Genomic DNA, 21,312 nt, shown 5'->3' with positions numbered 1-21,312 from the left:
CCGTAATGTCACAAATATGAGTTTGTAATTTTTTTTTTTTTACTTGTTTTCAAGGAGCTGAAGTATAAAAATATGTGAAGTTTGGATTCTTTTTTGTCCTGACAATATAAAAATGTGTTAAAACTGCTCGTAGCCCACAAACTAACTCTTTTCAAGTTTGAATTTTGTGGCTCACCGTCAGATGTTGTACTGAAATTAAAAACATAAGCCAGGAACATATTTGAAATTCCATCATTTGTGTTGCAGCTAAGTGCAACAAGCTCGTGCAAAAAGTTTCTTTTTTTGGTTTTTGCCTGCGTCCAATTACGCGCAAATTTCGACGATGCGCGGCGCAAATACTCCTAAAAACTGGAATAAGTGTGGACAGACACTTCGACAGCATAAACAGATGTAAAACACGATTCTTTGACAATCTATTTATTGCAAGATACATTCCACAAACATGCAATGAATTCACAGATTAACATCGTTCCCAAACAACTTTAAAGCTCATAGAAACATTTCACTATTGAGCAAACGGCTTGCACTCACTGTAAAACAAATGTTGCACGACACGACAAGATGTGCTTTCATGATAAACAGAGTAACTCTTTCCACAGCTCGCCATCTCCACACAATAGGACATCCATGTCTACTGGCAGAGGGAGGAAGTACTTCTCCAATAATTTAAGACCAAAAAGTGTTACCCTGTGAGAGAAACGAAACATAACGAATACACGACGCCACACAACGTACTAATACTGGCATACAGAATACAGTCACAGTTTGGTTGAAGTTTAAGATTAACGTCCAATGCCACTGAAGCATCAAACTGAATATGAGAGGGAAAATGAGCGACAGCTAACCACTGATACATGAGAGCTCACGAGAAGGTGAGATTTGAGGTGAGTTCACGGATGCGGTTTTCCCTGTTCATTTTCTTCAGTTTCATCCTGCGGTTCTGAAACCAGATCTTGACCTGCCTGTCGGTCAGGTTGACGCCCCTACTGATCTCTAGGCGGCGCTCTCGGGTCAGGTACATATTAAAGAGAAACTCCTTCTCCAACTCCAAGGTCTGGTGCTTTGTGTAGGGGCATCTTTTCTTTCTCCCACTTTTTGCTGTTAACCAGTTGTTTGTTAACGTGTTGCTCTTGCAGTCTGTAAACACACACACACACACACACACACACACACACACACACACACACACACACACACACACACACACACACACACACACACACACACACAAAAACAGTTTCAGATCAGAAACGTTCAGGATTTTAGAGATGCATTCAGCTTCATCTTAAAAGCTACTAAAAAAAAAAATCTCATCTGCTCCTTTTTGGATTCCCCCTCTGGGAAATAACACACATTATAAATGCATTCCCTGATTAAATACAATGCAGGGGTTGTAATTAGTCACATGCATGCCATCACTAATAAAAACTAAAATTAAATGAAACCCCAACTGATCAAACTGAACACCAGGAATACATCTTTATACGGCTGGAAAATATACACCCCCCAAAAAATATACACCCCCAAAAAAATCTAGCTATTAATTTTATGCAGGCTTAAAATGAATCAATTAAACTGTTACAATTATCATTTTGAAACTGAATTTCAAACAGTGATTTTGTAAAACTCCAGTTAAAGATAATAGAGAATAAACTATCCAGAATTAAGCACCTCAATTTTTAAGGTTCCCTGAATGACTGAATTTTGACCACAAATGCAAACAGATATTAAAATCACTTTTGCAGCACGCGTTACATTTTTAGCGTCTGAAAGAAATTCTGTCTAATTAAAGCAGCACATTGAGAAAATATCCACACAGCCTTCTTTAAATGTAAATATCTGGGGGAAAGGGGAAAGGCTGCATGGTAAAACCATTCTCTGTTGCCTATTACTGCAACCTGAGAAACACTCTCATTAAACATTACGACTTTAGGGTTGTTTGTGTTTTATACTTGGTTTTATGATGCTGGAGCCTTCTCAGCGCAGCGCCACGAGATAAAAGCCTTCATTGTAGCCAACCCACCTTTCCCTTCCTTCTGGGGCAGCTCAGGACTGGATACCGGGGCTTCCATTGGGCTGCTTTTCTCCTCCAAGCCTGACTTGGGTTCCGGGCTCTCCACGGGGACCGGTGTTCTTACGGTCTCGGGGTTTTGCGGGACGTTCTCGAGTTTCTTTTCCACCTCTGCGAAATTAGAAGACGCCGAGGAGGGCTGCGGTTTCGGGGTGACCCGGCTGAGCTGCATCAGGGTCGGGTTGGGACTCGGCGGTTCATGGCAGTAGTTTTCCTGATGCTTCCCGTTCGCGTAAGTTTGGCTCAGTCTGAAATAACCCGGAACCGGGATCTCCGGACCGTCGACTGGACAGGATTCAGGAATAACGTTAGAATATGCAGGGACCTCTGACGAACTGACTTTTTGTACTGTCTTATCGGAGTACATGCAGCAGTTACTCTCCTCCTTTATGCTCTGTGAAAATGTACAGTTTGCCATCTGACTGGGCGGCTCTATTCTGCAGGGTCTGCTCGGATCAGTCCAGTTATCTATCTGAGGTATGTACGAGTGGACATTCATGCCCATATTTTGGTGGTTGATCTCCCCTCTTTTGCCAAAAGACGGCAGGAGTCCACAGGTTTGCATTCCGTAAGTTCCCATTTCTGAGCCAGACGGCATGTACATGTTGCTGTTGGAGTAAAAGCTGTCCGTCCTGCATGCACCAATTAAAGAGTCCACTAAAAACGTGTTTGCCGCAGGAGAGCTACTGGGAAAGGACATTTTTGGGGGGTTAAGTTCTTTAGAGGAGAGAGATCTCCTTTGTAGGCTGACATATCTAGGAAAAACAATCTGTAAGTCAGGATGCCTCCCGACCACATGACAAGCCCACCAATGAGATTTGAAAATGGCCTTGAGACGCAGCCTCCTCTCCCTGCACACACGCGTACTGCGGATGCAGACGTGGTCAACAGCGACACCTACAACACGGACTTGAAATTGGTTTTGCAGCAGGGATCATCGCGGAACTCAGAGTCTGTTCAATAAAAGTGAAACAATAACATTTAAAGGACTATCTGAATCACACTGCGGTTGCCCTTCATTTGGATCTTTACCAACCGACGACATGTTTGTGAAGTGTTTTTAATGTCTAAGGTCCAAACGCGTGTAAATGTCTCTTATTATGCAGACGCAAGAGAGAGAGAGAGAGAGAGAAAGTGTGTGTGTGTGTGTGTGTGTGTGTGTGTGTGTGTGTGTGTGTGTGTGTGTGTGTGTGTGTGTGTGTGTGTGTGTGTGTGAGCGTAAAATTAAGCCCACTTGGCGCAAAGGCGACAACTGCAGACTATTAGAAAAAACTGGAACCAGCTCCTCTGAAAACAATGTCATTTTTTTTTCTCACACATTAACCCCTCACATGACTCCAACGAAATAGCCCACGTAAAATGCCTTTTGAAATATTTTACTCTCAGATATATTCTAATAAAAATGAGACAAAGGAATAAAGATGGATGTAAATATGCCGTTTTGTCTGTTCATTTTTTTTTTATTAATTCAAGGTTTTAGGTTTGTTGAATTTTTCGCCTATTTAAATAGGATTTTTGTTTTGTTTTGTTGTTGTTGTTGTTGCTGCATTTTTATAATTAAGCTGCACAAAACTATTCCACAGAGAGAAAGTGATCATTTATATTTCCCACAAAACTATCAGTTTTAAAATTAGGGATCAAGAAAACTACTCGAAGGTTTGTATGCATGAAGGTCAACGTTGCAGCTTTTCAAACTATTAGAATTATTAAATACTTGACTCTTAATCCAGAAAGGAAATTTGTCCTTTATGATTTGCTGTGATTATAGAGCACAACGTTTTTTTATTTGCATTTTGTCACCGGCGTATTTTCGAGGTTCAAATGCAAAGTTCAAAATGACCTGCTGGAGGTGGCGGCGTGCAGGCAGAGCTCCATTGTTTTGGTCTGCCAGGAAGGCAAATGTGTGCACCAGGAAGAGTGGAGAGAGAAAACACACCGTGTCCTTGCAAATATCCCAAAATCAGACGTCAGGCCGCAAAAACGACTCAAAACTACGGTCTTTACAAAAACGACAACAATACAGCAAACACAGCTGGGAATAATAATATTTGATAGAAAAGCGACAATTTAATCTAAAAATAATCAACGTGTGTGAGAGCATGTGTTGTTGATATTTATAGTTGGTTTTTATTTAAACGTGTGTATGCAAATCAGCTTAACACGAACAAAATACAATAAAAGCCCAATTTTAGTATTTTAAAGAAAATCCTTATTTAAATGAGATATATGAGCACGTGGACGTCATTTTATGTTTTAATGATCATGTTTCTAATAATGACAACTGCGCAAAGATAACATTGGGCTATTTTTTATTTTTTATTATAGTGTAAAAACAACGTCTTTTATGAGGGAGTACATTTCTCAGGTAAAATAAACAGTTCATACATACATACAAAATATACACAAGACTTGGTGATGAATGAATTTTAACTAAAAAGAAGGACAAAAAAATTATATCGTCCATCGGGATACGCATTGTTTCAATTACAGCTATAATTCCCACCATTAATAATAATGATAATTTAAGACAATATCTGGAGATGCATTGCTATTTAAAACATAAGAGTAAGCATAAAATATACAAGTGTTAAGTTTGTGGAAACATGGACTCAGATGTTTGTAGTTTCAAGCGAACGCCTGAAACAACAACAACAACAACATACTTCGAGAGTATTTGTAACTCGATTCAAAGCAAATCGATTTAAAAGTAAATGATGATTAAACAACAGTTATTCTGCTGCAAATTAAAATAAAATGAAAGGAAATGTAAAGCATATTTGTGTGAATAATAGCAACGACATAATACTACAGAGAAAGATATGAGGCCTGTGAGATAATGCTCTTTAACATGAGGGAGAAACGGAGCAGAATTATCTTTTGTTCATCATTTCATTTCATCTCAAAGCGCGCGACTTGAAAATGTGACTGCTGCTTACATCGATTCAGAAGCAGAAGGTGGAAAGAAATAACGTGTATTCAAATAAAGTGTGTTCTTATTTTCATCAGAGAAAGTAAAGCCTGTACTGTTGAGTGTTTTGACATGATAAAGGCCTATATAGAAATAAAACAAGTGACTTTGGGGGTTTAATTAAACAAAAACTATTCTCCTGAAGAGACCACAGGATTCACTGCACTATGAGAAGCAATAATTAAAATGCAAATCTAAACTAGCCATGTGCTGAAGGGTTTATTTCTCCACTGACTGATTTCCATGCAGGGTACATGTAACATCGGCTGATATGTGGCGGCCAAAGCTGAAAGTCTGCCCTCATGTGGATACACCGAGAATCAAAGGCAAATACCCCAAACAGTTGGTGATGCCATTTCACTGCAGGACACGATGACAACCAACTCAACGCTTAATGAAATCTCCAGTTTTGAACAGCCTTCGTGGGAAATAACAGGAAATATGATCCGTCACGGAAGACATTAACATTAATCCCTCTCCGAAATTGATTTCCCCAACAAAGCACGCTGTAACAAGAGGACTAATTGTTGCTACTCAGTCCTAAAGCATAAATAAAGATCTACTGCAGCACATGGATGATCAATGAAGCTGTTTGTGTCTTTGCATTTCCTCGTCCACCCTCCTGGTTACAAAATCAACAGAATGATACTCATTATAAGTGAAGCTCTGCCATTCAAACGGTTTCATTTCTTACACAGCCGGTTTGGAGTAACTGTATGATGGAGCTGCACAAAGATGGAGTCACCTGCATGTATTAAAGTTGCAAATCTTCCTCCACAGATCAAGAGGTGAAATTGCCAATTTTGTATGCTACAAAGGGAGATAAACCTGAAAACTACTTATCCTTCCAGATGGCGGTCCTTGTTAGAATATCGTCCACTGCTTTCTAGTTACTAATGGGATCATTAAGTGCCTCAAAAAGCCCCAAAAATGAGTTAAATATGTCCGGAATGCGCAGAAATCTGTTGAATTCTCCGAGTATTTGTAGCCTGGAGTTAAAAGTACTTTAAGACAGGAAGGAGAATCAGTCCTCATGTGGTCTGGGGGTTGGGACACCAAAGTCCAATAGCCCCCTATTTAGACATTTACAGCTACTTTTATTATACTGTCTAGACGGTTCAAGGTTTAGTAAACAATCCAGTATTTCAAAGCAAAAGAAATAATGAGACCATACAAGCCTGCAAGCGCCAAATTTATGTATTGATGAATCTTTTAGAAAATCACTTCGATGTCTGAGGTTATTTTTTGGGGAACTTAAATTCACATGACCGGTTTGGAGACTAGGATATATTTTCTTTGACTATTTTTCACACCACCACGTAGCCTACATTACACATGCGTCTTACACATTTACACAAGGAAGAAGCGTACATATATTTTATATAAATATTTTCAAAGCAGCTCGCGATCTGCTGAAACATTTGTTTGCCGATGACGCAAAAACACATGATTTCAAATAAATAAATGTTGGAGTTGTTGCAAAAAAATATGGCAGCTTGGTTTTCTAAACGCTATATGTTTGTAGAGTTAACTGTTTAAACAGGATGATCAGAGTTCAAATATGGGACCAGTCTTTAAAACGTGTGTGCAGCTCCTATTTTAGTTCCCGTGTGTGTGTGTGTGTGTGTGTGTGTGTGTGTGTGTGTGTGTGTGTGTGTGTGCGCGAGACTATGTCAGGTATCAGAATAAAGGATTCCCAGTGAAATACTGTAGGCGGTCGCGGTTCAGCTTTTTTTCTTTCATTCTTCTGTTCTGAAACCAAATTTTCACCTGCCGATCTGTCAGATTTAACATCCTGGACAGCTGAAGCCGCTTCTCTTTGTTAATGTACACGTTGAAGAAAAACTCTCGTTCAAGTTCTCGGATTTGGTATTTGGAGTAAGGACACCTCTTCTTCCTGGACTTGGTTGATGAACCTGCACGAGACAAAAAATATTCGGAATTATTCGCAGTTTTTCTAAAAGATGAAGATTGTAAATAATGGCTGCAGAAGTTAACAGGTTGACAGAGACATTTATTGATTGATTTCTGCATCTCTTCCACACACACACACACACACACACACACACACACACACACACACACACACACACACACACACACACACACTTACAAACTCCGACTCTCTCTCACACACACACACACACACACACACACACACACACACACACACACACACACACAGAGAGAGAGAGAGAGAGAGAGAGAGAGAGAGAGAATGAGACAGACAACAGAGGAATTTACATGAAAATGAACTTATACTGCGCTAAAGTTTTACGCACGTTGGTGCTTAAAATCGGTCACATTGTTGCCTGGATTTCCTAAAAATATTCTTACATCTGCACAGCACTGCCTTTAGTCAATGAACTATACATTACTAAAACAAACTCCGATTCTCTTAAATGCCTTATCAATACAAATCAAGTCCAGCAAAACAGCATTGTTATTGGACACAAGGAAACCTCAGGCTACTTTACAGTTTCCCATTGTAAATACCTTTACAACCATAAAGTAAATCTTATTGGGATATAAAAGCTTTTGCATGCTTATAAAAGAGGCACATAACCCTGGACGGTCACGGCCGTAGACTAAGTGCAGTCCAGCCTCTCCATATGTCTCATTGCTCGCGTTCTACCGACTACAAACAGGACAAAACATGGACTTACTCTGTTGGTTGTTGTCGCCGCAGTTGGAGGATGAGTCCTCGTCGATGCTCCCGCTCGGGTCAGCTTGGTGCTGCTCCAGTTTGGTTAAAGCCTGATTGGTATTCACAGCATCACCGGGAACGGCAGAGTCTGTCTTTTGTTCTATGGGGAGCTCCGCGTTGGGCTTCTCCGAGTTAGAAGCGTCTAAAAACTGATCGAAGCCCTGGGGAAGAACCCCATTTCGGCCGACGCCGGTGAAGAAATTGCACGGCGAGTTCGTCCCTCCGTGGTGGCCGTACAAGGACTCGTTTTTGAATATCACGTCCGCCCTGCTGCTGGAGGACTGGATCAGGTCCCGATGCATTATCTCGTCCGTTGAGTAGTAAGACGCGTAATTGCCCCTGTAGTGCCATTTGGGATGGTCCAGTCCATAATCCCTGAAAGCGACTTCTCGAACAGGTTGGACTTGGGCTATGTTGGTGGAATAGGGGAAATTAATCTGACACGAAGTGGTCTGTGGTAAAAAGGAGGAGACTGATGTAAAATCGGGCGTCGAAACATAATAAGTACAGCTCGGCAAAAACATATTTGACGCACAGCTGCGATCATCGTATTCCGTCATATCTCTTCTTCCCTTTCCCTCTTCGCAACAGAGGAAAAGAATTGGCAGCTTGACTGTGTTAAACTTTGTCCATCTATAGCACCACAGGCGCGTGGAAAGACCCCGCCAGGGAGAAAAAATCGGAAACGCAGGCAGACCTGCAATACATCTTGATCGATTCTTGAGGTAATTGTGTCATGTGATCCAGCTAAGAAATTACCATACATCAATATCAGTCATTAAAAACTGTCCAGGGAAACTCATGTGAGCACATACAAGAGACTCCATTGGCTCCCTGGGCTGCAGAGGAAACTCCTCTCCAGCCTTCTTGCCCTATAGCTCACGGAAAAAGCAATCTGTGAACCATCGCTGGAATATTTAATTGAAAGCTTTACTGCAACATCATCCTCATGGTGTAATGATATGTAATAGCAGCCACACACGCTCACTGCGTTAGTAAATTTGCGCGCTTTGGAGAAGGCGTCGTGTGGTTGTAGCAACAGTTAGTTAAACAGAAATAAGGAAGTTGACCTCTGCACTTAATGCAACGCTTGCAAGAGGATGACAACGAGGCCACCGCGCCTGCACATGATAAACAATTAAAGCACAAAGCTGCAGGATTATATGATTCATCAAGTCGGTTTTTATGCAAATTAATTTTAAGCTTCGTTGCGTATAATCACTGCGCACCGTGATGGTTGGAGCACAGTTAAACGAGCAAACCGACGCTAGAAGGATTTGAATTCATTGTCAGATACAAGCCTTTTACAAGGGTGCAAAAAAAGCTCAAGCGCCACAAAAAAATATCCAAAAGACTACAAACTACTGCACTTTAAGACATTCTTATGTGCATCATATTGCAAAGCATGCAAACTATTAACGTGAGCCTCAATCTTGAAGATTTTTTTTTTGCATCTAAAATGTGAAAACGGTTATTTTGTGCTTGCTTTTTTTTTTTTTTATCAGACTATTATTTATCAGCCCTTAATATTCAGTGTACATGGAAAACAGCCAAATTAAACACAAGGTCAAGTCAAAAGTAGATTTTTGGATTCCACCAAAAAATGTGGCAAGTCATTTACAAGCATGAATCACTGAGCACATTCAGCATTGCCAAGTCCAAAACAACTGGCTTTGACCGTCTGCGGCCTGCAGTGATGTCCACCAAGCATTCACCAACAAGCCTCTGCAGCCAAATCACTTTATGGCACGAAGGCGGCCATGTCTGCAGTGTTCGCCTCCTTCTCGGTGGAGAAAACGAAGTTAACACACCGGTGAACGGATTCCTCACATAATCGAGTCTCGACCAATATTTGTGTTTGTCTATGTGAGTATATTTTCACGTTTTTTTTTTATTCACAAACAAAAGAAAAATGTTGAATAGTCAATTTAAAAAAGGAGTGCAGTATTGCATAGTTTATGCAGCAGACATTGGCTTTATGTAAAAAAAAATAAAAATAAATAATCATAGGAATTGTGCATTTCCGGTAAAAACGCAGCAACACAATGGTTGTATATCGTGGTTAAAGGTTAGCAGAGTCTTTACTGCTTCACACGCAGGGTGGACTGAGCTTAAAGGCAACTAGGTTTATTGTTATTGGGGGTAAATTCAAGCTGACCGGTCGAGTTCTCTGTCCTCAACCTCACCACACCGCACACTGAAACCTCTTTCAGTGAGTAAACCATGTACTTGATTTGTATTTATTTAAACTAAGCTTGTATGTATTTGCACACAAAAAAAAATCAGGCCAAAAACTGGGGATGTCAAAATAAAATACTTCACTCGACGCAGAGCCTTGAGAGTGCAAAAACTTCTATATCCATCAGCAACTCTTTAAAACTGCAGTGAAATGTTAAATAATGATCGTAGGAGACTGAATTACTTGAAGTTTTCAACAAAGTTCAGCGACTTGTTGCTCGTCACCGTTGGTGTTTCTGGTCTTCAATTATCAGTCTTGATGTGAAGCATTTTTCTTTTATTATTATTAATACTTTTGTTGTTATTAGTATATCTGTTTTGCACTCCCACACTAAAATATTTGTAATATCCAGTGTTTATATATTCATATATTCAGTGTAATTTGTGTGGAACAGCAACAAAATGTTGCATCCGAGTCTGAAGTTCAATATTTCACGTTTCAAATTGAACTTCAAAAGAGAAACGTCAAGAAACCAAACTTATTAAGAAGTAATTGTCTTTTTTTTTTTTTTTTTTAACACGTAGCGTCTCGATAGAATAGAATCTACGTGAAAAGCCAAATCTGTCTTCAAAATTATTCTTATTATTTCGAACAAAAGACATGGAGGGAAACTAATTTCTCCATTTTTACAAAGAAGCAACTTTGAGCTCATATTGTGAGAAGTAGTAATGCACAGCCTGCTAACTTGACCTTAACTTTGTTTTGGCACCCCCACTATCTTAAGGAGCCCGAGCTATGTGACGCTGCCTGACAGTAAACCAATAAAGCAACAAATACTGCAGAGAAAACACAACAACTAAAATAGCATTCAGAGCAATTAAATGTAAAAGCAGTGATGCATAATGCGTCGTAAGTATGTTACATAAACCCGAGGTGGATTCACAACAGGCCCGCAGCAGATAGCTGATGAATAATGTATTGAAAATAACAAGGTTCACTCTACAAAATAAAAGCGGGACTAAACTCACTGATGGGGGAACCATCTCTTCACGTTTCATTACCTTTAAATGCTGCTCAGGTTTTCATGAACCTATAATATGACTACAGTGGTACAGAAAGAGTTGCAGTGATGATGACGAGACAATGATGTAATGAGAGGGACCAATGATGGATTCAGTCTCTTGTAATGTCTCATGACCAGTACGGTCGCACGTGCAGCAGTCCAAGTCTCTTCTTTTAAAACCAGACCAGTGATTGAGAATTGACCAAGTTTAAGCCTTCATGACCTGAAGGCTTAAACTTGGTCAATTCACAATGTGGACAAAAATATAAATAAATGATATGCTAAAATATAAACAATGATGCAGTCAGATTTGCCCACAATAGGTCCTTCACACCACCTAAATCATTTCCAATGCGCACAGAGGAGCTTGTTTTTGGGCGTATAAAGCGTGCATATTTTCGCTGAGGTATTCAAGAAAATGCACGACTTTTAAATTAAACCAGATCCTGTCGGTCACAGCCACAACCTCCATCTGACATGGAGCAGATTTTCTTGTTGGTCAGAGCTGCTGCTGTGTTATGCACCGTGAGGAGGAAGTTCGCAAATCAAGGATAGAGCTGACCGCTGCATAGGCCGTTTAATTTTCAAAATAAGAGGGAGAGATGATAGTCATGTGTCTGAAGGCCCTGTTCAGCCATTTTAAAGTGATGAGTTGTTCATCTTTAGTGAGAAAGGTAACGGTTTTTTGGGGGGTTCTTTCTTCGAGGTTTTCTTACAAAGCCATTTTAGCTTGCGTTTTAAAATCAGTAGTGATTGGGAGGGAAGCGGTGCAGATTATTTTCCTTTCTCAATATTTCAGCAGATACAAGTGATCAACTGGTGAACGACTAATTGATAGTCACCTGCACAAGCGTGAAGCTTTTAGGTTAAAATTGCTGTTAAAGATTATGACTTAAAATATAAAATCTCTCACATGACGCACAACAACTTGAGTAAAGGTTGTTTTGAAAGGATCTTTATTTACAAATGCATTCATCTTCACATTGCGGCCACGTTACAAAACCTCTTGTCCGTGGATTAAAAGAATAAATGGCAGGTCTAATTTTCAATCTTACAATAACATGCTTACTGAAATGATTTTTAAATTATTCAAACTGAAATATACTTTAATTATCTACTTAGAAAAAGTGAATCTGAGATTAAGAGTGACTCTGATGCATCCATCCGAGTAGGTCCATGTTTTTTTGTGTCAAACAAAGGCCCAACAATAACAATCTGCGATTAGTTCACATTAGATATAAAGCCATTTGAAATATCACCATCAGAATATTTGAATCACAAACTCTCGTTTTGCATTCTTTAAAATTAAACACCTTTAAAAATGAGGCGCAGACCGACCAGGACGCGCCCATTTAAAACACTCATTTAAACAGATATACAATAAAATGAGGGAATCAGACATTTAATGAAATAACAACACTTTGAAAAGGGGCATGCATTATAATAAATTTATAATATGCAGACATTTACTTAAGTTTGATCGTTTCGTAAACATGAACTTGACTGCCTGCTTCCATGTTAAACTGCACTACATCCGCAGGCCGCAGTACAAAATACACCAACGCGTAACGATCCACATTCCAGTTTCAATAGGCCTCACAGATGTGTTGGATGATTAAAGATGCATTATTATCCGCGGCTATGTATAGGCCAACCAGGAGCAGCGGCCTGCTGCACATTTGGAGAATCTTAAAGCCAGAAATGACCAGGAATCTATACTCTAGAAATCTGTAATGCCATTATTATTTTTCTTACTAAAACATTGTTGGATTTTTTGTTGTTGTTGTAAGTAAAGACAATTGTGGCCTATAATGTGACACCAGGCGAGAATTTACATTTAACAAAACCACTATCTTTCATTAACCTCAACCAAAGTGCTTTTGCTGCCTCAATCGAACCACAGACGGGAACTCTCGAACTATTTCGCTTTCTGGTGTGACAACCGTGCGCTTTGTGCGCGAGTCCATAAATGCAGCATTTCATTTATTCCAAAGGAAATGCCTCTCAACATGATCCAGCATTACGTTTTCTAACACATGTGGGAGAACAATAGTTTCATATGCAGTCATTTCTATCAGACAGTGTTGACGCGGCATTTAGTTCTGGTATGATGGTCAGGATCAAGTCCAAAGGTCATCAGTATGTGGAGAAAGCTTGTTCGCGCATCATGAGCCGTTTCTTCTTCATCCGCCGGTTCTGAAACCATATTTTCACTTGTTGGTCGCTCAGGTCAAGTCTGTCTGACAGGTGCTTGCGCTTTTGTCTGTTGATGAATTCATTCATCATAAATTCATTCTCAAGTTCAGCGAGCTGTAGCTTCGAGTAAGGCTTTCTCTTCTTTCTGGTTTTCGCTTGTGAGGAGCACCACGGGGCACCTGGAGGGAGCAGAGGTACAAACAAGGTTTATATTTTAACACCAACTTCAGCAAAAGTGACATAAACGGAAAGGAAACAGATGGTCCATATTAAGCTGCTTATAGTGTGACCTGTACCTTGTAAAAAATATGGTTTAATACACAAAGAACAGAAGTCACCCCTAACCTATTGGGAAATAGGGCTCAAATAGCCCCCCTCCTCCTCCCCCTCCCTCTCCCCTGCACACACACTGGTGTCTATAAGGACACTATGGCAATATTAATGTAGCAGGAGATATAAACGGACCAATCACAGTCACCCGATCTCATAACACAAAAGGTCCCCAAATAATTCTTATACAACATTCGCCATGATGGACATTGAATAGCCTGTAATGATGTAATTGGGCATCAATTATTGCCATCAAATAAAACAGTAACTCTCTAGAAACGGTCTGTAATGTGACATCATTGTAATTTTATGATTACACCTCTATAAACGGAAGAAATTAAATGATATAAAGAGCAGAAACGACATAATTATGGGATATAGGTTACTTAACCTTGAGAAAAAGTGGTCCTGGAGCACGTGTTACTTGACGATGTACGAGTGGGATTCTGATCCTGTTTAGTGTCGTTCGCATTCAGTGGACCTCCTGAATCCGGATCGAGCTGTGCCGCAGAACCGTGAGACCGGCTGTCCACATCTGAGTAACCGCGGAGCGCGTGCTCCCCGCCGTAAACTTCATCCTGTCTGCCAGACTCCTCCGTCTTGTGGTTTGTGTCCTGGAAGCATCGCGCAGAGTCCTCCAGATGCGCCTTGACGTGGCCGCTGGAGGAGTTCGCGTTCAAAGACACAGAGTTGGACAGAAACGGCGGACAGTAGCCCCCGAAGGCGCGGCTCTGTGGTGGTGCTGCTGGTCCAGACGCGCACGAACTTGAGGGAGTCCACGGGAGCGTGCACACCTCTCTCCTATTGTAAGGGAGCTGATGCAGCCCGGGTATGTGGGCTCCATTACCCCGCAAATTGGAGAAATACAGCGACTCAGGTGGAGCAAAATTCAACAAAGAACCAACAAAGCCGGGATTTAAAGGATTCCGCTCACACATTTCCATGGAGCTTTCCTCAAACGCTTCTTGCAAGCCTTTTAGCAACTCCTGAAGAATAAAGGGAAGGTAATTGTTGATTTGCTAATACAGCGTCACGTGATATGCAAAATATGTTGTTCCGCCCCACCCTCGCTCCCAATACTGCAAAGCAATACACTCCAGGAGGAAATATTTTGATATTGGGTGGGTGGGGGACGAAATTATTCCAACCAATTGTTTAAATCTCTGGAATTATATGGATAAATATCTGAAGAGCCTTTGACATAGCTCTAATGTTAGAGTACAGGAGCAGGGAGCTTTGTCTGTGCTGTGACATAAAGTAGCCTCGAACAAGGTGGCTGTTTGAAGTGACCTGTACAGTACAAGTGTAAATGCTGGGCTTTAAACGCAACACAAGAGACGATGCATTCAGAGGCGTAATGAAATACAGTGCACAATCATAATAATTAGATTTATCTGGGAGTGGAGTCTGTTCAAAAGTATTGATATCAGATCAGATCAGATCAGACAGATTATGTAGATTATAAATCACAACATGTAGATTACGCTCGACATCGATGAGATAAAGATAAACAGCAGTCATAAAATTCCCCATTTCTCAAATGCAGTCTGAACAATAAGGCTCACATAAGACCCAGAGCAGGGCCTTTGTATTAAGTAACATTAGCCAGTACACTGTAGCCCTGGACAAGCTATGGCAACATGTGCGTCAAGGCAAAGATGGAATATGTGGACTTAAAGGCAGCCATGTCCTCCCAGTATGAAGTTGTTTCATTCCCTGTTCTCTTTCCTCTGAATGAATTTCTCCATAACTCGCTCAAACCACACTGAAAACATTGTTTTAAATCCTGCGTTTTACCACCTGCAGCCGACCTAATCTCCTCGTATTTGTAAAGCCATATCCAAAACTAAACTCGACCTACCAGCGCAGTTCAGGTACGCGTCTATATACAGGAACTTTATTATTTTCCGGAGTGATGAAAGGGTCCATTATATATGCTATAAAAGCTTCTGCATTGTTCCCCTACAATAACGACGGTGAGTCCCCCCCCCCACCACCACCACCTCCCGCACAATCGTTTACATTTAGTATATTTTTTTTCTAATTATAGACCCATCAAAGAGTGCGTTAATGATCCGAGTATTTAGTTTAGTATAAATTATCATGTTCTTTTTTTTTTTTTTTTTTTTTTTTGGATTGCCATCTTTCTTATGGAAATACACCTACAGGGAGTAAACAATGTGGTCAACTGTCTTTGAATAATCGTCTCGATAATACTCCTATAATGTCCCCATATTATTTGGGAAGACACTCAAATTATGAGGCATAAAATCTCTCAGACAAGATTAAGAAAAACTGCACGTGTGCTCAAAACACGGACACTGACAGCAGTTGGTCTTTCAGGAGGTCTCTTGCAAGAATGATCCGATATTGACTTACTATATATTTTTTTAAATCACAGTCAGTACACAAACACTTTAAAAGAAAACAAAAAACATAAGTAATAAATAAATAACAAGTACACACAATAGTTAGGGAACAGATCTTCCTGATTATCGCCCGTTGGAGGTCAAATAGGCTTTTTGAGTGTATTTTCTGAAAGGGAAAGATCTGCAGACCCTTTGACATTAGACCGAGTCTAAGGAGGTCAGACTGACATTCAAATAAGAAAACGGGAAAAGCTCGAATAAACACTGCAGTGTTTTATTAAGTCAGTTGTTGCGACTGTAATCCAATAGGTGGCAGTGAAAGTGTATATTTACAGTATGGCCTTTCGTTTCTGCCATGTTGTCCTCACACTGTCATTCTTCATTGTAAAAAGCAGCTTCATTTATCTCTCAGGAATCAATCAAATCATCTTTGTCTTCCTGCTCACCAATAAAAACTTGTGGTTAAATTAGAGCAGAGAAACAATAGGACGGTAGAAAATTGCTGCAAAAGTTAGCACGATAATCAAAAGAAATATGGAAATTACATAAGCATGTATTAGGCTATTTAAAAAGTAGGTTCACAGCGTAAATAAACACGTGCAACCCGAAACACACAATAAACCAACAGTAAACAAAACCTGAGTTTAAAGATGAAAATATGGCTCCTTGGCTGAACTAAAGTAAATTTATTTATTTTATTTATTTATGTTTCAGTTGGAAATATGAGCTACAATCACAGGTCTAATATCTAATAAATCCAAGTTTTATGGAATTAAATCATTTTTAAAATCCCGTTTCAGATTTATTTCTGGCTGTTGGGCCGCTCTGTTTGAAACTTTGTCTTTTTTTGTACACGTTATTTTGGCTATTTGAATCAATTAGACATTAATGTAAAACTTTACCGACGAAAACAATGAGAAAGCAAAATGGGAAAGATCATTTTTCCCCCCTTCGGCTACACTATAAAATAAAAGATCAACACGGATTAAAATCTAAAAAAGGGGAAAATAAAAACAACCGTTCCATTTTAGTGAAAACTGGATGTGGAGTTTAATCTGCTGGTGTAAATGATTCATTTTAATCAGTTTCATTACGAGTTTTGCACAGAAAGTGGCGATTTACCACAAACTGCTTTATACACCAAATGGAAATCAGCCTCGAGGTATGCCTGAAGCAAAAATATGACCTCTTCATATTTATATCACACATCAAATACGGATGTTTGTTATATATGAGGATATACACGATGAAGGTTTTGCTCTGTAAATGTATGACTGCAGCCTTAATTGTATCACCAACAGGCTCCACAATTACAAAATGAAGAGAAGCTTTAGTGTTGCGTTTTAGTGTCATTTACAGCTCCTGTTGCTTCATGTTTAGGGTGTCAGGAGCCAAACTGAGCAGTTTTGGTCCTCGGGCCCTTTGAGGAAAGCTGTCCGCCGTCTATTGTCCTTGGTAATAAACTTGCTGCTTCTCTCGTTCAAGTTCTCAGAGCTGAGAAATGCTGCGTTGAATCGCTGAAGCATCAACAGTGTTTAGAGACGTGGAGATGGTTTCATAATTTAAAACGGTTTAATTCAGAGGCTGTACACTTGCATCAAATTTCCATTCTCCGCGGGGCACAACAGGAAAAATACTCCGAGTTGGTAATTGGAAAAACAAAAAGCTGATTATTTTTTTTTTTTTTTAGTCATTATCCTTCGGGGACATTTGAAGCAGCAGCATCCTTTCAGTGGATTTATCCGAAGTAATAGACTAGAACCAACAGTCCCTCTGAGGATTTCACTGACGGAGATAAAACATTTGTAAAGTCTTATTTAAGCTCCAGCAGGTCGTTTATTTACAGGCTACAGTTTTCTCAATGATCGAAAAGCGCGTGGAACAGAAAGTGAATCCGACATGTCAACGACAACAAGCGTCATCACAAATAGAAAACAGCTCCACGCGCCCTGAACACATTTCCTATTCAAGATCGGCCAGAAACAGGCGCGTGGAGTTTCTACTTTACATTCACAGCCTCTGCGTCTCAATTTATTTAGTGAGTGCAAATTGAATAGTTTATGTGAAAACCATGTATCTTAAACTATTTGCTGAATTTTCTAATCTTCTGGAATGCAGGTTTCATTTTGATTAAAAGTGAGTTGAAAACACCAAAGTCAGCTTTTAAAAAAATATCCCTATGCGGCCTCTCGAATATTAGCAGGGCACAGTGTGTTTTGGACCTGAGTGAGAAAGGTTGGACAGTGAACATTAGTGGAATTAAATGAACCTGCTTTATATTAGAAGTTAAGTTAAACTCTGAATCAGCTGTTGAGAGGCAGAAAAGTTACTCCGAGCTCATTAGTATTTCTAAACCTTCTCAGTAAAGTTGGACTTGATGCCGAGTGACTTCTCACTTTGTGTCTTCCCACTCAATTCAGCTATTTATTCATCTTTTTACGCCTGTGTGTGTGTGCGTGGGTTGGGAGGGAAGGGGGGGGGGGGATTTATTTTACTCCTTCTTGACATCCACATGTCCACCTTAAACAACAAAACTGAACCACCTGCATCAGGAGGAACCCAAATGTTTTAGTTTTTTTTTTCTTTAAATCCTACATCCTTTTCTCACGTTGTGTTGGTCAGGGCAACACCGTGTTGTCCCCTGCTGTCTGCATTCACAACCACCCGCCACTAGATGGCCCTCTCACTTCAGGAATGAAAGCCTACAGTCCCAACTTGCCGTGCAGTGCAGACGCACGTTGCCATAAAGCAACAGGATCATTCAGCTTTGGGACATGGATGTGCGTCGCTGTGCAGGATCGTGGATCACGAAGCAGAACCGAGAAACGGAATTAATATCGTGCAAGACAAATGTTGAACTGTGTAAAACCCAAATCCACAAAAAGACCCTCAACAACTTGTGTCTTCATTGCATTTTTGTTTTGAACTGTAAAGTGTAAAGAGGACTGATTTGTCGCTCGTCTCTGTCACTCAAGTCAAGTCACATTAATTCATCACATTTAAACATCACGTGTTGACCTGCGAGACTCCGAGTTCAGACTCGTTCCTGAATCAGTTCTTATGTTAGCTCCTGTAATGTGAACAAAATGGAAACCTTTTCTGGATGTGCAATTTAAATGCAGAATAAAAAAAATAAAACACACACACACACACACACACACACACACACACACACACGCACGGTTGAGGTTTCCAGGAGGGCGGCGCCATCTTTACTCGGCTGCGATCACAAAGCTGAGTTCAAGGAGTCAAAAGATCAATCTGGACTTTTCAACTGCGCGAGAACAAAACCACAAAGCCGTGACAGATTACTGCTGATCTCCAGGAAGGTTCACTTCTCTGACACTTTATTCATTGATGGAGCAGCAACATGCACAAAAACTTTAAAAGCACCACATCTTATTTGGCAAATAATCAAAAGTATTGTCCAGAGTATGATTAAACACAACAGGGTGGTTGTTTTTTCTTCTCTTCTCTCTCTCCTACAGCTGAGAGGAAGATCTCGTTGTTGCAGCAGGTGCATTTCCACCTGCGTAGTTTTCACAGCCAATCCCACCAAACCAAACGGCTGCTGCATCGTTAACAGTGACTTCCATGACTGAGGTGGTTTTTCCCGCCCTGCACCGACATCCTGTCAGAGAGCAGATGTTGGATGTTGACATTTGGCCACTTCTCCCTCCTGCCTTCTTTTGTTTCTTTCCACATCTCCAACATCAAAATAACATCCCGTTAACTGTCTGGTATTTTTTTTTTTTTTTTTGCCACCTTGCATATCAACATGTTTCTACTGTAACAGCAGTGCTGTTTTACATTTAGTAAGGCTGTGAACATTAATCGCGATATCCCCCCCCCCCCACACACACACATGGTTTTGTACTAGAGACGGAGATAAATAAATAGAAATGACTCAAATTTACACCAGTGGGTGAAATGATTTGAGTATAATATTTAAAGTAGTCACTCATGTTGAATCTGAAAGAAACTGTGCTGTCATACAGTTGAAAGGATAAAATAACAGCTCATTTAAATGTTTTTGCTCAACGAGACAATTTAACCAGAGATTAACAACATCCACTGTAAATTATTGGTACTATTTACCAATAATCTTCACTTTACTTTAAAGAATGAATCACTCTGCTTTGCTGTTGCTGATCTGACTGGATATTTTTTTTATAATTTATCATTTTTTTTATACTTCTCAAGGTGGATCATATTTTGTATTACCAACTACATCATTTTAATATTTGGATTCATTTGTGTGCCTTCCTGAATTCATTGTTAGTCTTCCTATGAATAAAGGCTTCACAATTTGCTTTGCTGAACACTGACTATAAAGTTGGTTTTCAGAGGTAAAGTCCACCTGTCAGAGTCCACCTGAGGTTGCAGTTCCTCTAATGGCCTCTAGAGACATGAAGTTGAATCAAATGTGTGACTATCCTTTTCCTTTTGAACAAAATAGAGTCTGCTCTATGGGCTATCGAGTTTAATATCCACCTTTACAGATGATAATGATGAATCTTTATTGTACTTTACAGAATAAAATGCCTGATTATGATCAAAACTGGCCCATTGTCCTGTTGCAGGTTGAATGAAGTTTCCCTAATGTCGACTTCAGTACACAAAAGCCCAGCGGGAAGAGTGACAGGCCTCAAACTGACCACAACATCTTTGACTCTATTTTCAACAAACCTAAATCCTTTGGCACTAATCACATATTAGACGTTGTCTGAAAATACCCAAAGAAACTTTTCACCCAACCCCACTGCGCTCGTCTCAACTGTCGCTCCCATGTGCAGATACAAGCAGGATTAACTCCGAAGATTAAAAAAAAAACCCAGAAAGATCCTAATTTAAGGGCTGAGAAACTGTGTAACTTTTCATCAGTACAACTGCTTCCCATGATGTAAGCTGATCTTGGGAGAACTGCAGGTTTATATTCATACAGATGGTCCAAACATGTATGATCCAAATACATAATGGTAAAGTCAGCGTGATGGTTCTCAGAGCAGCTGCACACTTTAACTCAAGAACATAACATGCATCTGTGCCGATGAATCAGCCTCTGAGGAACACTTAAAGTCATCCACATTAAAGATGCCATGTCCAAGTATAAGAAAGACTCCCTTTTCTTAAACGCTGTCACAGCTGGAAAATAATAACATATAGTTCTCTTAGGAAAGGAAATGGTATTGTTGAATGCTTATATTGTCCTCTGATAACATAGCAGTGTCATATTAATCATGAATTTAACATTACTTCATGTGTTTCATCAAACAAAGTGACCAATCAATGACGAGATGAAGAGCAGTATAACTGGTTTTCTACAGCAGGTGAAGATCAGCTGATCAGAGGAACATCATCTTCACTCCTATTTTCAAAAACAGTAACAGATTACAAACCACAACGTTTGCAGTGTCGGACTGTGTGTT

General features: G+C 40.0%; 3 protein-coding genes across 3 annotated transcripts; all 3 read right to left on the bottom strand.

The window, feature by feature from the left end:
* Positions 1–440: 440 nt before the first annotated feature.
* On the bottom strand, positions 441–2,798 carry hoxd10a (homeobox D10a). Its single transcript, XM_069153567.1, has 2 exons — positions 2,024–2,798; positions 441–1,137 (listed from the first exon to the last, which is right to left on the bottom strand). The coding sequence occupies exons 1-2, from the start codon at positions 2,769–2,771 to the stop codon at positions 863–865; spliced, it is 1,023 nt and encodes a 340-aa protein (XP_069009668.1). The 5' UTR covers positions 2,772–2,798; the 3' UTR covers positions 441–862.
* A 1,581-nt stretch (positions 2,799–4,379) lies between these two features.
* Positions 4,380–8,512, bottom strand: hoxd11a (homeobox D11a). Its single transcript, XM_069153566.1, is given in 3 exon segments — positions 4,380–6,955; positions 7,706–8,345; positions 8,348–8,512. Coding segments are annotated over 3 exon segments (1,041 nt in total). The 3' UTR covers positions 4,380–6,719.
* Positions 8,513–11,948: 3,436 nt separating this feature from the next.
* On the bottom strand, positions 11,949–14,458 carry hoxd12a (homeobox D12a). The gene is made up of 2 exons (XM_069153564.1): positions 13,906–14,458; positions 11,949–13,363 (listed from the first exon to the last, which is right to left on the bottom strand). The coding sequence occupies exons 1-2, from the start codon at positions 14,456–14,458 to the stop codon at positions 13,125–13,127; spliced, it is 792 nt and encodes a 263-aa protein (XP_069009665.1). The 3' UTR covers positions 11,949–13,124.
* Between the last annotated feature and the right edge of the window lie 6,854 nt (positions 14,459–21,312).

The sequence above is a fragment of the Embiotoca jacksoni genome, unplaced genomic scaffold, assembly GCF_022577435.1.
Source record: "Embiotoca jacksoni isolate LCO1_2020_lvr unplaced genomic scaffold, fEmbJac1.0.p SCAF_2, whole genome shotgun sequence".
Classification (NCBI taxonomy): Eukaryota; Metazoa; Chordata; class Actinopteri; family Embiotocidae; genus Embiotoca; species Embiotoca jacksoni.
This window is presented reverse-complemented; position numbering and strand designations above follow the sequence as displayed.

Excerpts from the sequence above, each read along its gene's own strand:
- hoxd12a (XM_069153564.1), bottom strand. The coding sequence starts at position 14,458 with ATGGAAATGTGTGAGCGGAATCCTTTAAATCCCGGCTTTGTTGGTTCT. Across the intron at positions 13,364-13,905 it reads CAGGACCACTTTTTCTCAAG|GTGCCCCGTGGTGCTCCTCA; the intron begins GTTAAGTAACCT and ends TGCTCCCTCCAG.
- hoxd10a (XM_069153567.1), bottom strand. The coding sequence starts at position 2,771 with ATGTCCTTTCCCAGTAGCTCTCCTGCGGCAAACACGTTTTTAGTGGAC. Across the intron at positions 1,138-2,023 it reads GCCCCAGAAGGAAGGGAAAG|ACTGCAAGAGCAACACGTTA; the intron begins GTGGGTTGGCTA and ends GTGTGTTTACAG.